This window comes from Triplophysa dalaica, chromosome 12 (genome assembly GCF_015846415.1).
Source record: "Triplophysa dalaica isolate WHDGS20190420 chromosome 12, ASM1584641v1, whole genome shotgun sequence".
Taxonomy (NCBI): Eukaryota; Metazoa; Chordata; class Actinopteri; order Cypriniformes; family Nemacheilidae; genus Triplophysa; species Triplophysa dalaica.
This window is the reverse complement of record NC_079553.1, coordinates 3,954,799-3,971,488: the sequence shown is the minus strand read 5'-3', so window position 1 is coordinate 3,971,488 and position 16,690 is coordinate 3,954,799. Positions and strand designations below refer to the sequence as shown.

General features: G+C 38.5%; 1 protein-coding gene across 1 annotated transcript in view; it reads right to left on the bottom strand.

The window, feature by feature from the left end:
* me1 (malic enzyme 1, NADP(+)-dependent, cytosolic) overlaps positions 1 to 16,690 on the bottom strand; it is a 63,656-nt gene that overhangs the window by 1,915 nt on the left and 45,051 nt on the right. Inside the window, exons 6-12 of the mRNA XM_056762548.1 lie at positions 13,869 to 13,972; positions 5,009 to 5,118; positions 4,459 to 4,556; positions 3,410 to 3,523; positions 2,273 to 2,378; positions 1,964 to 2,106; positions 1,709 to 1,882 (exon numbers count right to left, since the gene is read on the bottom strand). Of these exons, the coding sequence (XP_056618526.1) occupies positions 1,709 to 1,882; positions 1,964 to 2,106; positions 2,273 to 2,378; positions 3,410 to 3,523; positions 4,459 to 4,556; positions 5,009 to 5,118; positions 13,869 to 13,972 (849 nt within the window). The remainder of the gene's footprint in view (positions 1 to 1,708; positions 1,883 to 1,963; positions 2,107 to 2,272; positions 2,379 to 3,409; positions 3,524 to 4,458; positions 4,557 to 5,008; positions 5,119 to 13,868; positions 13,973 to 16,690) is intronic.

The following is a 16,690-nucleotide window of genomic DNA, read 5'->3' as shown; positions in this document are numbered from 1 at the left end:
AGTCTACACCTCCCCCCCGCACGCGTCGTATGATTATGGAAGTAATCGTAAAGCTGTATCTATCTTTTATAAATGTGATACTATTCGAAGATACGACGTATGCAATACTACTCTATAGCTACTCAAGATTAATATGAGATTGGCAGAAACCCAGTGTGTTAGGGCCATTTAATAAAAAGTCTTGGCTGTCTGCGCGTGGGTTCTGTGTGAGGTTCATGACACAAAAGAAATGACAGTGACACTGAAAACACGTTTTTTACAGTGAACCTTTAACCTTCAAAAGCCCTTAAAAATCTAAATTACTATGGACCAATTGCATCTGCCCTACATTTGACGCTTCAAAATCAAACGCACACCAACTTCTCAAAGAACACAAAAGCATTGGGTGTGACCAGAGGTGACACAGAAATCAAGTATTCCTCCCACTGCCCTTTCAAATTTCTCTCTTCCTCAAACCCATCTACAGACCGCAGGGAAAATGATCCACTTCGCGCAGAGAGACCATTATTGGAATTCATAGAAAGAGCTGCTCTAAGATGTGACGCATGCTGATTTTCTTTACATTTCCCTACATGCGGCCTTGGTTTAATTTTGTTAAGGCCAGTCTCCACAGCGGCTCACCTTGATTCAAACAACCTCTCTTGTTCAGACAGTCTGATGCAGGTGCGCACGGAACCTGACTAAGGCCCCGTTTACACTGCAGGTCTTGATGCTCAATTCTGATTTGTTGCCTTTATCCAATTTTTTTTGTCCGTCCGTTTCAATTGTGTACAGACCGCATTGCCTCAGAAAATCCAATCTGCCTGTTTACATGACATTAGTACGTTATGATTTCCACATATGAATGAGGCTTGAAACTGATCTCGAAATATCCAATTGCATGCGTTTTTTTCTCTTTACACTATGGTGGGTCATATCTGATCTGTGTCACATTGGAGGAAAAAAATTGAATTGGGTGACATTTAACTGGCAGTGTAAACGTGGCCTTACACTGTCCGACCGATCTCAGGTGATGCATGATGCAGCTCGCCAGATAAGTTCAGCAGAATGTGAGATGATAATGAAACTGTGGTTGCACATGAGATTGATGTGGGAGAGGGTTGGGAGACGCTTGCATATTGAAATAAGATTTTATGCGATACTCAGACAGCAAGTATGTATGAGGGAGAAATATGGAGGAGATTAAATTAGATCTTCGTATTTAGATCAACCGATTAAAAATAAACAGAAGAACAGAGAAGCATAAGAAAGAACAGTCAGGTATGAGATGTCTGCATGTGAATTTCAATTGCTTCTCCAAAACAACAAGATTAAATGGAGAGCAAAGGAAGATACTCTGGAGTCTCTGGGACTTTTCTCCTAAGATGTGATATCTTATTTTTCCTTTACAGTTTAAGGACAGATTGCCGCAGTGGAACAAACTGAGCTTTGAATTAAAAAGATATCAATCCATTTCAATACTCAAGATTTTGCATTAAATATTTATGAAGCCCAAGTGTGTGAGCTTTGTAATCATCATCTGCTCAAGACCTCAGAACTCTTACCGAGTGTCAGCAATTGCCTCATTTATATAAAATGACTTAAGTGAAATTAACATAAGTGAGAACTCCATCCTAAACATACGAAGGAACACCATCTGTTCTATAAAACTTTCCCCGGGAACCGGAAAAATGTGTGTATTGAAAGAAATGTAAAGAGATTTGATCACCTCAGCCGTAACAAGGAACACTTCCTCAGGAATATGTCTTATCTCGCAAGCGGTGACCGCTAGTCCCACTCCAGGAAACACATAAGCATTGTTGCCCTGACCGGGGTAGAACTTCCGCCCATCTGGAAGAGTTACAGGATCGAATGGACTCCCGCTAGCAAATATACCCCTGCCCTGAAAAATAAAACCCAAATAAATCATAAAAAACAACGTATCACTCATACAAAAGTACAAGCGAAACAGCAGAGAAAATACCTCTGTGAGCGTGTAACACTGCTCAGCGGTGCACTCTGCCTTGCTGGTGGGGTTGCTCAGAGCGAAGATAATTGGTCTCTTGTTAATGTTGGCCATAGTCTTAATGATCTCCTCTGTGAAAGCCCCGGCGATGGCCGCCACCCCTGAAAACATAAAGAGAGGGACACAGTACATTATAAACCTGTTTTGCAATCCACATTCAATTTCCCTCTCCCTACTTCCAAACCCCTGTGTTTTTTTATTATTATTAGTATCGAAGTACCAAGCAACTATGCATGAAAAATACTGTAGATGTTTATATTTACATACCAACTATGGCAGTAGGCTTCAGTTCCTTCACGACATCCTCAAGCTTTTGCATTTGTGCATGTTCATGTGCAAACCTCTGTTTCTCATGGGTGAGGTTATCCCGACCCTGAATGAGATACAGAAAAACAACGAGAAAGACACATGTTTTATTATTAAAACATAGCGCCCAACAAACCGCATGGAGAAATGAGAATATTTGGATACCAAAGTCATTTTGAAAAATGTGTATATTTTTGCATTATATTTTATATTGTATCAGTTAAGAAAATCTAAAATGTCATTTTAATGAGACAGATAATAATGCCGATCGTGTATCTGGTCACTCATTGGAGCATGTCCATATATAAAATGAACCACACTTGAGATGACCTTGAAATGACTAATATACAGTAAAAGCAATTGACTTTATCTACATATCCATACAGTGTACTCTTACATTTAAACATTATTAAACATACATAATATTAACAAAAATGGCAAATAATTAAAAAGAAAGTTAGGTTTGATTGCATACTGCACTTTATCTATTTGCCTAATGCAATAAAATTAATTTTAAAGTGTGGCTCAATTCTCCAAGGCACTTTGATAAATAAAATGTGAATCACAGTCCATTTCTTTATATGACACAAATAAAAAAGCCCAAATCCTTTGGAATGTCCTTTGGAACTGTGCATCTTACACATCCAATAGTTCTGTCAACCATAAAAATATAGATTTTAAGAGGGGCGACATTTTATAAATGTAGCTTTCCAGTAGCTCAATGGTAAGAGCATTGCGTTAACAATGCAAGGTTGTGGGTTCGATCCCAGGGAACTGCAAATACCTATGTAAAATGTATAGGATAAAGCAATGTAAGTCGCTTTGGATAAAAGCGTTTGCTAAATGTAAATGTAGATGTAAATAAAGCTCAAATGTGTTGTGGTCACTTGTGTGGTGACAGTGTAGCAGATCATCGTGTGAGGTGTTAACTGAGATGTTGAAGATTTCGCCTCAGTCTGCCTGCAGCGCAGTGGAGAGGGGGAGGACACGGTCAGTTTCAAGATCATAGACTTTCGCCACCATCATTTGCCCCCGTGCAAGATTCTTACTTTCCAGGAGACAAAATGCAAAAAGTGTGACATACTGACGTGACCTCACCTTAACGACGAGTCCTTTAGAATCCACCATCCAGATCTTTTTCAAACACTGCTCATGAGGAAGCCCCTCCTTCTCCATCGCCATGACGATGAGCTCAGCTATGCCCATTGCAGCCTAAAAATGTAAAAATGGTAGTAAATCAATACATTTAGGCTGGACGTACAAATGAAGAGTTTGGTTCCAAAATTAGTTTTTTTATTGTGCATTCCAATGAATTTCAATCAAACTGCAGTTAGTTTGATTTGACTGAAGCCTTAACAAACAAAACAGCTAACTTAATCAATAAAACACAATAAAAACATAAAAAACATGATTTTTGAAAAATGTAAAAATATCATAACTCTTCAAATGAACTCAACAGACCAAACTTGGTAAACGTAACAATATTTCTATGAAAATATTTTGTCTGGAAAATTAAACAAAAATTATTTAATAAATTGGTAAATTGGGACCCTGGATCACAAAAACAGTCTTAAGTAGCACGGGAACATTTTTAGTAATAGACAAAAATACATTGTGTGGCTCAAAATTATCGATTTTTCTTATATGCCAAAAATCATTAGGATATTAAGTACAGATCATGTTCCATGAAGATATTTTGTAAATTTACCATCTTAAATATATAAAAACTTTATTTTTATGAGTGGATGGCCTACCATAGTGTCTCTGATTAACAATTTCGAAGGCAATTTTCTCAATGTTTTGATTTTTTTGCACTCTCCGATTCCTGAGATTTAAACGGTTGTATCTCAGCCAGATATTGTCCTATATCAATAGAATGCATATTGATTATGTAAAAATCTCAATTTCGACCAAAGACCAGTTTTATTGTCCAGGGTCACAATTGTTTAATTGACAGACAAAAGGGAACATGGCATCATTTGGACTGATTTTGGGCTTACATTTGCATGTTTAATTTACTAAGCTAATTTGTTCTTTGTAGTGTTTATTTGTCACAATGATTTGTTTGTTTATTATAGCCCAGATGTACACTGTTCTTTTCAAAGGCAGGGTAGGCGACACGATCTGCATGTGTGTAGCTCACGCACCTCTCCAGCACCTTGAAACACAATGGTATGGTCTGTCATTTTGCTCTTGGTGATACGAAGAGCAGCCAGCAGACCGGCCACAGCCACTGCAGCAGTTCCTATATCACAGAAAACACAAATACACTACTGTTATTGGTTGCTGTGATCTGATCTCAAATGTAAACTGATAACAATGTTCATTTCCTATTTACTAAGAAGGCTTTGAGACTTGAGGAAAACGACTAAATTATCTCAGCAAAACAATCTACAGTAAACATCTTCGCTACTGAGCCATAATTGCTAGTGGGATTGAGTCTGGATTTATGAGGCATTTTAAAATCCTTGAGTTCTGCAATGAGGTTTAATAAGATGAGCTTGGCAAAAGTCACATGAGAGATACTCATTGCGAACAATGCACCTCTATTGTATGATGTTTGGAAATCTGCTTCCAAAGCATGACATTATGTCTCTTATTGACTGACATATATCACAGTGTTTTAATAAGTGTGCTTCTTTCATTTGTGAGAATCAGGTTGAAGTGTATCGGTATGCGTCATCTCTGTGTATTTACCTTGAATGTCATCGTTGAATGTGAGGTACTTGTTTCTGTATTTGTTCAGAAGACGGAAGGCGTTGGTGTTGGCAAAATCCTCAAACTGGATGAGGCATTTCATCCCATACCTGTGCAAAACAGAGAAACATCCATGTATTGTATATTTTTTCCTAAAAAGAGACAATTTAATCTTTGGAAGCCAATGCAAGAAAAGCTCCAGGCATTTATGCAATTTCTTTTATTACATGTTCATTCAGATTTGTGTTTTGCATTTTTCAAATAAAACAGTGGCTTTGAAACAAAGAATATTGTATATTTATGTATTTTCAAGCATAAATTGTCCTCAGTTCTAAAACATTTTTATTGAAAATGACCATTTCGTATCTCGTTTTTATATGGATGTAGCTCAACTGAGTAATGTGCGATCAAGACCATGGTCAAGGGTCCGGTTCCACTTTGAAAGGGTACTTTGGAGTGAGAACAAAGGGCCTAGATGGACACTTTACTCCCATTATTCGTGCATGTTTAAAAAAAGTTCAAAAGCTTTACTATATATGTATATAGATGACAACATATACTTGAAAACTAGAAATAGTGAGTAGTCAGAATGCATCCATTTAAAACAAATCAAACTAAAAAATTTGTTAATGATGAAGAAATTAGGTCAGGTTCATTAGCCAAAGACCGACAAAAGTCTGCACATACTAAAGCAAATAATCTGCTATTTCATGAAACGTGCAGTTTACACAAAGTAATATATATCTAAGACAAAGCTCATCATATTGGATACGTTTCAAGAAGATTGTGCCTCAACTGCATGGTTTTTAAAGGAACAGTTAACCTGAAAATTCTGTCATCATTTACTAACCTGACACAGTATTTTTGTAGAATTGCCATTTTTCGATGAACTGTCCCTTCAAATGCATTTCAAGTTTGTTGGTCCCCTACACCATTCATCCCTTCAAAGTTCTCACTTCTGGATGTCCACAGCATAAGGATGAGTCCTTCAGAAGGAAAGTTAACTGCACTTGGCCTGCAGAGGGGGCCATTTAACTGCTCCATAGCTCACTACACGCGGGTGACACCGCCAGGTCAATCCTGAATGCTTTTATCTCATCTGGAACATTTTCCAGAGGATTCTCCAGTCAATCATAACACAGCCCTAATCAAGCCCTTCTTAAGAATACTATTTGAACATACAAATAGTTATTGCGATCTCAATATGTCGAACCCATATGGTGACACAATTCATGTGACAATAAACACCTTCGACTACAAAACTGATATGAGTCCTCATCTCATGTGTATGTAACTTTTTCAAATATATGCATTTCTTTGTGTAAAACCTTTTATAATGATGGTAAATGACACAGGGACCACTTCATATCAAAGCAAACACAGGAGTCTAAATTTCACCTGCACAGGCCTTTATACTGAACACAATTGTAATGTAGCGATCTCTCACTCACAATATTTCCCGTCAGCAGAACACAATGACAAGGATCCACCAATGATTTCCCTATGGAGAGGAGAGGCCAGAGATCCCCATCAACTTCTGATACAATATCAGAGGTCTCGAACAGGCAAAATTGAAACCAGGATATGTTAACACTGCAATATGCCAGTGCAGAGGTGTGTCATTCAACACTACCGCCCATCGCACGTGGGAATTCTGAGTTTATTAAATGCGACAGTCGTCTATAGACGCATCCATCACTGCCTTTCCTTCAGTGCCCCCACACATCCCATGCATCAGGAATTCAATTTCACTTGTGACACATTCATCTGCATTCAATGTCCCGTAGTTTAGCTCCAGCTCTTATCAAACAAGCTAATTATGGTCTTCAGGATTCATTGCAGATGACAGGTGTGTTGGATTACGGCTGGAGATCAGTACTGCATGCTTACACTCCGAGATCCAAATTAAGGAGATATTTAATCATTTGCTCATCATCAAATCATTCCATATTAGTTTCCAAACCAGACACCAAAGATGATATTTTAAAAAGACTTATACAATGGAAGTCAATGGGGTCTCATTTTAGAGACATTTCTCAAAATATCTTCTTTTGTGTTTCACAGATACAGGTTTTGAACGAAATGGGGGTGAATAAATGATGACGGAATTGAATTTTGGATGAACGATGCCTTCAAATACACCTGCTATGAGGGATGCCGACCATATCAGAACACTTTATCAAATATAAACTGCAGAATGCAGTAATACAGTGTATTGCATTATTGATTTGAAACATAAATAAATCTTCGGTCTTTACAAAGTTAATATTTAATGTCATGAGAAAACTTTGCTTTTTCATTTTAGAGGATTATCTGGGGATGTTGTAAAGAAGGATGATTGACAGTTCACATGCCCTCCTTCAACAGTACAGTGGTACTTCAATGCTTCAAAAGCATTATCAGAAAATAGACCAGCATAAAAATGACCTTCATTTCGATAAAAAAAGCAAAGATATAAGCAAGAATATTAATCTGCAAATCTACAGTCCAATAGACCTATCATACACTGATAACAGAATGCTTTTTGAGCAATCACTTGAGCTGCATGATTTACTTATCCAAGACCAAAAATCCCCAATAGCATCCTTCATACTGCTATTCAATTCTGTAAAATAACGTCACATGACAACACAACAAAGCCCAATGTAAATGCAGTTGTCAAAACTGTCAGTACTATGTGAACAGACATAAACCAGAAGAACACCATAAACCTTTCAATCTTCCCAGAGTCGTTGTGCGCCCCCTGTCGTTCAAAGCAACCAGGTTAGTTGACCTCAACAGAATCCCCGTGGAAGGTTTTCTGCTGACCCTTCTGCCCGAGATCCCACTCAGATCTGTCTTTCTAATCAAACTCCAGCCTAAACTCTGACATCTCTGCAGGGAGAAGTGGGGAAGGAGTCTAGTGAGACTGACAGAGTAATTGCTCATGGATTTGGAGAAGAACTTGGCAGATATAAATAGGAGGTAGAGAAAGTGAGTCATAAACCCAGCGTGCACTAAGGTGGAAGATGAATGAGATCATAACCTCTCGATCGGGCCTATCAGCAGCATTAAAGCCTTTCAATAAGAGAAATCTCTCTCTTTACATGGGTATGTTCAGGTGTGTGGTCACACAGAAGCCGATACGACCCTTAAGACGGTAAAACAAAGATTATGTTGGTCGCGGATTCCTATTATAATCAAAGCCTGTTGACTTTCTCAAGCGCTCAGCTCAATAGACTTCATAACACACCTCTACATTACAGCTCAAACAATAAGCTGGCCGGAGATCAGCTCTACTGTTTCTCTTTACCGAGAACCAGACAATGCCAGACCCGCCCAAGTACGGAGAGATCGGCAGGCACCCAACAGACTCTCTTTCTCTCTTTTCATCTGCCTTCACCTCCAGACAGAAGCAGAAGTGGTTTGTAGTGCTGAGAGAAGCTCTTCGAGCCAATGTTAAATCAACTTGGTGCTCAGGGACAGCTGTGCTATTGGAAAAAACTGTGTTAAGCAGGGAATTCTTCGGTCAACAAAGTCATTTTTTGGGTAAAGAGGCTTTTAGAATTAGCTTTCTGAACTTTCTGGTAACTGTGATTATTCTTTTGAGTTTCTGCCCTGTACCTGTGGTGAAAACACACCTAATAAAACTGTGAGGTATGGCTATGTGTGTTGGCCACCAAATTAGGCTTATGATAAACTATCTATATAGGTTCTCTCTTCCTTCCCATTTCTCTCTCTCTCTCTCTCTCTCTCTCTCTCTCTCTCTCTCTCTCTCTCTATCTCTCTATCTCTCTGGCTCTCTTTCTCTACACACAACAAACAGTTACATTATGCCGAGGACTTTTAAAGGGGTCATATTGCGGAAATACAATACTTTGGTGTGTTATAAGTTGCCCATGCATGTATTAAAATTACAAAAATTTAAGTGAAACGTTCTATCTAAAAGCGAATGCCAACCCAGACCTGCCTGAAATGCTTTGTGTAACCACACCCCCACGCATGTACGTCACTTTGTGGTATAATTTGATATCATATCATATCAAAAATCATTTTGATATGAAATGATATGAAAAACTCCTTCACCCATAAATCTCATTGTACCGTCGCTGATGCAGCCTGATTTTCCAAATATGGTAAGCGGCGTTACATTTCCGTGCAGTATTCAACCAATCACTACGCACTAGTGACCTGGCCAATCATAGTACACCTCGGTTTTCAGAGCGATGAGCTTTGTATAATATCATCACTTTTTAGAGAGGCGGAGCAAAGAGGAGATACAAACATGCACGGTGTGTGGAAAATACAGCGTTTTCAACCTTAAATTACATCTAAAACAAACAATAATATTCGTTTTAGCCGAGTCAAATGACCCCTTTAATGAGTCTGAGATTATAGCCCCTAAACATTTCTCATCAAACTTGTGTGAAATTGAGCGGCTTCTAGAGGCAAGTTTGCGAATTACAACCACTGGCTCAGTCCACCGCTCGCCCGTTCCTTTCGAACCACTATGGTCTTTGACACAGTCAAAATGTAAGGGAAACGATTGTGAATATCACATGAACAATATAGGCTATTTTCTTTTTTTTGCATAAATTAAAAAACATTTTATAAATCACCAATCAAATAAAGAATATCTACAATCAGCTCTTGGTTGTCTCTCCCGAAACTCCTCCATATCGAGTTACTACATGTTAAAAAATGCATTAACCAGGAATTTCTAATATTTTGTAAATGGTTTCGTCTACATCATTTAGATTAAATGCGGGTGCGGTTCGCGGTATTTTCCATCCTGAGCTATGAAAGAGTAACCTCTGAGTATTATTTTCCTCTAGGATTGAATGCCTACTGTCCGTTGTTCACACATATTGCACACACTGTGAAGCATGCACGCTCTAAGCAGCGATGTAATTCCCAAGAGTCAGCATACAGGGCATTTTAATCAGTCTGGGAAACAGAATTGTGTTGAAAAGTTACCAGGTTGATATTAGAGAAAGCAGAACCCTGCTGAAAAGATCAGCCTGGGACCAGACATTAGGCTGAAAGTCACAAGTCTGACCACACAAGATTACTAACTCCTCATGGGCATCTCATTTCACAAAGACACCTTCAAAGGGGTTTTATGATATTACAGTAAAGAGTTGAAAGCCGGAGGGCGACATGCTACGCAAAGTCCAAATCTATTCAGACATGCAGATGATGAAGAATCGAGCCGGTAAATTATATAGAAGCCGTGACAAATTTTCATCTGTCTAAATGATCTTAGCATATTATCCCAGCTACATCACTGATGAGAAGAATGTAGTGAATACCAAATGCAAAAGTCATCGCTACACCAACCAATACAACAATTCCTTTATGCTCCTCGTTCATTCAGGAATGATTTATTGCTAGTGGGGCTGTTTCTTCCGGAGGTAAACCATTTGCCCGAACAATAGGAAAAGTCTCTTTTGATAAAGTGGCGGAGTTTCACACTGCCTGTGCTAATCTAACTGCAGTACTTAATTCTTATATAGTTGTCTTGCACTAAAAATAAAGTGGTTTTCTCTGACATACAGAGTCGAGATGCGAAAGCCAAAAGTAAAAGCAGGATTTAGGCTTATCGTAATCTTGCTCTGCACCAGAAAAACAGAGATTGGAAGACAAAAATGGATTTAAAGATTATTGCACAAAGCCGACAGACCCCCGTATTAAAGGCCAGGGATGGTCAAAATCTTGTCCAAACACAGCTGTTCAACTTAAGGCTTTAAAACACACGTACGCATGCGCACACACAGACACACACTCCTTCAACACAATAATTTAATGGTCAAATGTTTCATATGAGGATTCCAAGTGTGAATTTCTCAAAATAATACCTGGTACAGAAACATACAGTTACAGGGAAAAGAATGTGAGACCTTGAATTTACAATCGATTTCTGCATAAATTTGACGAAAAATATAATTTGATCTTCGACTGAGTCACAACAAGAGAAACAGAATCAGTGTAAACAAATACCACAAACACTTTTAATCGCAGGCCAAGCCCTATCAACACCCTTACAAAAATGAACTATTGTTTAACCTTGTTAGCCACAGTTTTTGCATTTATTTGAAAGGAAACCCAAAGTAACCACAAGAGTCTCACCATAATATCCATATTTTAACCATGATGTTTGTAGTTCAAATGTGGTAATACTGTACAAATGTTAATCAACACACCAAAAAGGTTATTTTACTTTTACTATAATAAAACCACTGCTGCATCCTGATTCAAATACTTATACTATGCCCTTAAACTAGTATGTACTTTATTTATTAATAAAAAGTATAGTGCGCCAAGATGATTTTGTGATCATTAACAGTCACACACATCAAAATACGTCTTCTACTGGCATTTCAGTATATCTTTTTATTATTTCTTATGCAATTTTTACGGTATACTTAAATTTATTAATTCAGCGACGCATCACTTAGTTCATTTTATTAATGCAGTGTGACCTCACTAAACTCCGCCCACTCAAGGAGAGTTGTGGCCACTTCAGATTTTCAAAGGAAATCATAGATTATCAAGTCACTTTGAGAACACTAATTTATCATTTTGGACAAAAGTCTACTTTCGACTTCAGGACAAATAGTATGCGAATTGGAATGCAGGGCAACCATAAAGAATTTAAAAAAAATTCAGTTTTTTACTATAGCGTTTCAGTTGAGCAATATTTTGGATGAGATCAAGCATCTCTATCAGGTTAAAGTCAGCACTTTGTTCTTCTGTTAAAGCAATTCAAGAGCTACTTACTGCAGCCTATTGTCCTGTTGCAGAACTTGTGTCGTAAAGTCCTTATAAAGTTTCGAATTACTTTTTTATGTAAAACTGTACAAATCTGTAACTCTGACCTCAGTGTTACTTTTCCAGCTCACACAGGTTCCCAAGGGGCCTGTGGTGCCCGGAAGACTGTTCTTTCTATTAAACCCCTTGCTTACAACTCTCTCAGGAACCGAAGCCTTTCAGCAAAGTCATCCCCCCAAATTCCCTTCAGAAAAGAGAAAGGCAAGGGACTGTCCCCTCCGTCTCTTGTCCTACACGCGGTTTAGGAACGTCGCCCTGAGATGGCCCATGTTACCATAGCGATAGCTGGAAAAGCGTCACCACTAGAGCTCAATGAAAAGCAATGAGTTCTAATGAAATAATGTGACATGTGAATTGTACCGCAGCACCACAGGGGGTATAGAAGAGAGATACTTTTCAGTCTTTTCTGAAAGCAGAAGGAAAGCTCAGTCAGACTCCTTTAGCACCACAAAGCCTGAGAAAATTTTATTCTTGTGTTAAATGGGTCATAAAAAGCAAAAGTGTTTAACACTTTACAAAATGTTAGCTTTGCTTCTGTTTGCTGCAAAACAATGACCTCAAACCGCAACAACGACCTGAATTCTCTTTCTTATTAAGTCACTGTTGGACAAAATGTTGCCTTATGGGTTATTAATGAATTTTATAATTCTTCATAACTTGTGTCTAGACTCAGACAAAAAGGGCTGATGGGAAACAGACTTGTTAAGTTAAAGTCTGAATGCCTGAACACATTATCATCGTAAAAACTCAAAGTTCATACTAACATCTGAACACATACTGAAACAATATGCTTTCAAGATAAATCACTTTTTTTTGTTATTCCAGATAGTAAAAATTACCAAAGCTACACTGCAGAGATGCTATTTATCTCTGATATTAATCTCCATTTATACACAGCCAGACTTTTCCCATTAAATGCTCCCCACGGTTCGCTGATGGATTGGCAATCCAGGTGTGTTCTTCATAGCCAACCCCTTCAACAACTTAAAAACTCGAAGATTCACTGAGGAAGCAAACGTGACTCTGATGAGGTCTGGAAATTTATAATAATATGGAGTTTTATTAAAAATCACCAGGACTGTAATCATTTGTTCAGTCAGCAACCCGCAATCATTCGTTTTCCACCAACTCTGCACATTTGGGGAAAAGTGATGCCGTTCCCTGTACTTTTCATGTCCACCCCATTATTATGGAATCACAGAGATATTTTGCCAACTGGAGGGAAATCAGATACCAGGGTTTTTCGGTTCTGCTTTAAATAGAGCCATGTGTCGCCATCAAAGCCAGTCACACCAAAGCTTCTGAAAAAGACTATAATTCGCTTGATAGCATCTAATATTTAAAACAGGTCATCAAACCATTTGTAGATGACAGATGTGACGACACATCAGTATTACTTGAAGATTTAAGCTGTGTTTAATAAAACTTTGTTTAAATATCTGAACAAACTTCGAGCTAGTTGGTTCAGAACATCTGCAAGGCCATACAACTAAACTAAATAAGCCGTTACCATATAAGGAAGCCCATCGCGGCCAACTAAAGTCAAAACTTTCGGCACTAGTGTTGGGATTGTTCAAGGATGTTATCTTCCATCATCCAATATGATAGATGGATTTTATGCACATTCCTTCAATACAAAAGCCATCATAAAACAGAATATTACACAAACCATATCATGTCAACTCCATTTATCTCAAACCGCCATTTTCCAAGAATCCCAGAGATAAACAATGTCGAATACGCGCAAAATCTATTCTAAATATCGGGCCCCAGGCTAAAGGTACAGTTATCGGGCTAGATTACATCATTGAATGGCTCGGTGCAAATATGTGGGGGAGAACTGATGCGGCATGCAGTTAGTGAACCGGTTCGGGTTCCTGCCACAGGAGTCAATGGTTAAAGATGACCACGATCTCGCAAACCAAGAGGCACGCGCTTTCCACCACATTCCTGCAACGCAATGGCTCAGTTATGATCTCCAGACATTTCCATCACTGCTCTTGTTGGAGGAAGCGTGTGCTGTGTGAGGGTCTTTGTGGATTTTCTCTACCTGTCTGTTACAGCCTCCATAAATTCATCCAGCAGTTCATCGTAAGCCTGTCCACGTACTCTTTTATGCCTAAGACCAATGTACAGAGGGTCCTTCAGGAGCTCCTGCAGTGGGGAGAAAGAGGAAATAAGAGAGAGAAACAAATTCAGCATTCATCACTAAGACAACGTTTACAATAACAATATATAACATGTTCTAGTATATATTCCCTTTTTCACACACATGGTTCTTTCCCATATGAAGGTCTTAATTTTTTTGTAAAAGTGATGCAGTGTTGTGTCAATATATGATCATAATGTCCTGAATACTTCATAACTGGTAATATTGGAAATAGGTTCTAGCTATAGATCAGATGAAGAGAATGCTTATTGAAAATAAATGTTTAATTTCCTTCAACAACAAAAAATCTACACTCTTAAATATACATTTCTTTATTAAAAAAGGGAGAAAATGAACAAAAAAATTCAATACGCCCACATCAAAACTTGATGCGCACAGCTTCTCTTTATTGTCACTACATATGGTAATCTGGTTACCGCGCTTTCGGAGAATCCCCCCAGAAGTCCTTGGGCGTTTAAGCTTGCGTGTGAAAGAAATGCAGAGACGAAACGCTTGAAAGCACAAAACAGAAAGAGGCCAACAACTGAACTGTGTTTGAAAACGCAGCAGTTGACAATCATGTACAAATCGAGACATGACACACAGAGTGCTGAAGCGCAACGGGAAAAAAGAAGGAGAAACAGAGAGCGTCGCTCCGAGTACCCCGTCGGTGTCGCTTGCCAGTCATCCAGAAAAACTACATGACACCTTCATCAGTTTCAGCTGTACTCATACCAATGAATATTCACACATACAGTTACAAACTTGAGAATGTTTGATGTGCAGCCTTCACTTTGTGAGGTCATGGGATCTTTTTCTATATTGTTTCATTGTGAAAGAGTTATCTAAGTAGTAAAGACCCCATGACTTAGAGTTTACAGTGCGCATACAGTACACACGTTTTCTCATTCTTGCTCTCTCTTCTATTATTTATTTTCAATTGTCTATTTCATTAACTGAGCAGCGGGTCTGTCTTGAGCTTCTTCAAGCTGTCTTGACTTTTTGAAGAGCGCCGTCAAACAATACAAGATCAAGGTCATGATACAGGAGAAACACTGCATAATCGTCCTGGCATTCAGGCTGAAAAATCTGAGAAAGATTGAAATTTACTGAAGGGGATACTTTATCTCCAGCACAATGTAGGATTGTTCTCCACAAGACTTTTATGTGACAATTGTACTCATAAAGGTGCCTTTAAAAGAAAGCACTGTCTGGTTTCGAGAGGGTAGGCAAAATCATCAGTCTGGGAGAGGAAATGGAGACCTCAGATTGAGATTTGAGAGGGTGACTGAAGCATGCATGTCTGGAGACTTTTGAACTGAGCAGATAAAAACACAAGCAAAACTAAAATCAACAACTCCTTAGTGGAGAGGATGATGATATGTATCAGTTTGTCAGCTAATAGGCTGGAACCAAGACAAGCCCCTGCTATACTGCATTTAAGACATAACTGTGTCAGGATATGCATGGACAGAGAACCCAAATGCAGACAGCGTAGGTGGAAACAAAGATTTTAATAGAGAAAAACAAAAACCCACAAGGGGGTGAACGACAAGGAATAATAATAATTCTCGACAGGATACTTTAAACTGCCTGGACTAAACTAAAACAACACTTGATGTAAACTAGAACTCCACAACTTGATTTATACTAGACTTTACCGGATATAATCCTTAGAGCAAGACTAACGGAAAATCAAAGGTACAAAGCAAAACGAACCAGCACAAGACAGAAAATACAAGGGCATTAAATAGGGGATAAAATCAAGAGGGAACGGGTGCAGGGCATTAAATCATTTCAATCAATAATGAGGAAACGAGAGGGCGGGGACAGACCGGAGAGAGCGCATGGTATGCCAAAACAAACAATGCCATTTCTCTCTCCACACTAAACACGTGGGACTGTCATGACCCTGCCACAAGACTAGAATAGGATTAACAGGTTGGCCCGTTTCAAGAAGGAGGTTCAACCAACTCTAGGTTAAACCTTGAACTCAGAGTTGGTTTACTTAGAAATTCATCATTTAATGAATGTAACAACAGAAATAAGACAGATAATTAAAACCAATCTTATGTTCTCACTCGCTCATGGTGTACACGACACCTGTAAGGCCTTAAACTCCTGTACAAAGTTAGACTGACCGCCGGTTCGAACACTGCGCGGAGCTGTTTTGGGTTGGAATGGCTGCACATCAAAATTAATTATTATCTTTATTGCTTTATTTCTGCATGAATGTCTGTATTTAGTAATTTCTTTATTCATGCACTTTATTTGCACACTTTATTAAGTCATTTCTCATCGTCCATATAAAATGACGCTCTGATGTTATACACGTACGATTGCTGATGTTATTGATGTAAGGATGGATGAGATATATTTTGATATGTAAATATCAAATTCACTGTAAAGAAAAACAGCACAGTTTTAATAAAAGTGAACAGGGAAATGACCAAATTCCACTCGGGTCCTAAATTGCTCTCATGAAACCAAAGTGTATCCCAACGAATTAATTCAGCCTCTTCATGTACTTAATCCTCTAAAAGCAAATATGACATTTCAGTCACTGAGAGGGTGTCTGTGTGATCCTAATGTGTGCCATGAATGACTGTATTAATAAAAGAATGAATGAGGAACACCACTTGCGCTTTAAAAGGGGGAGGAGATCGAAATAAACTCTGGGATTACCAAAGAAAACCTGCTCCCGACCAGGTTAGGTTCACAGA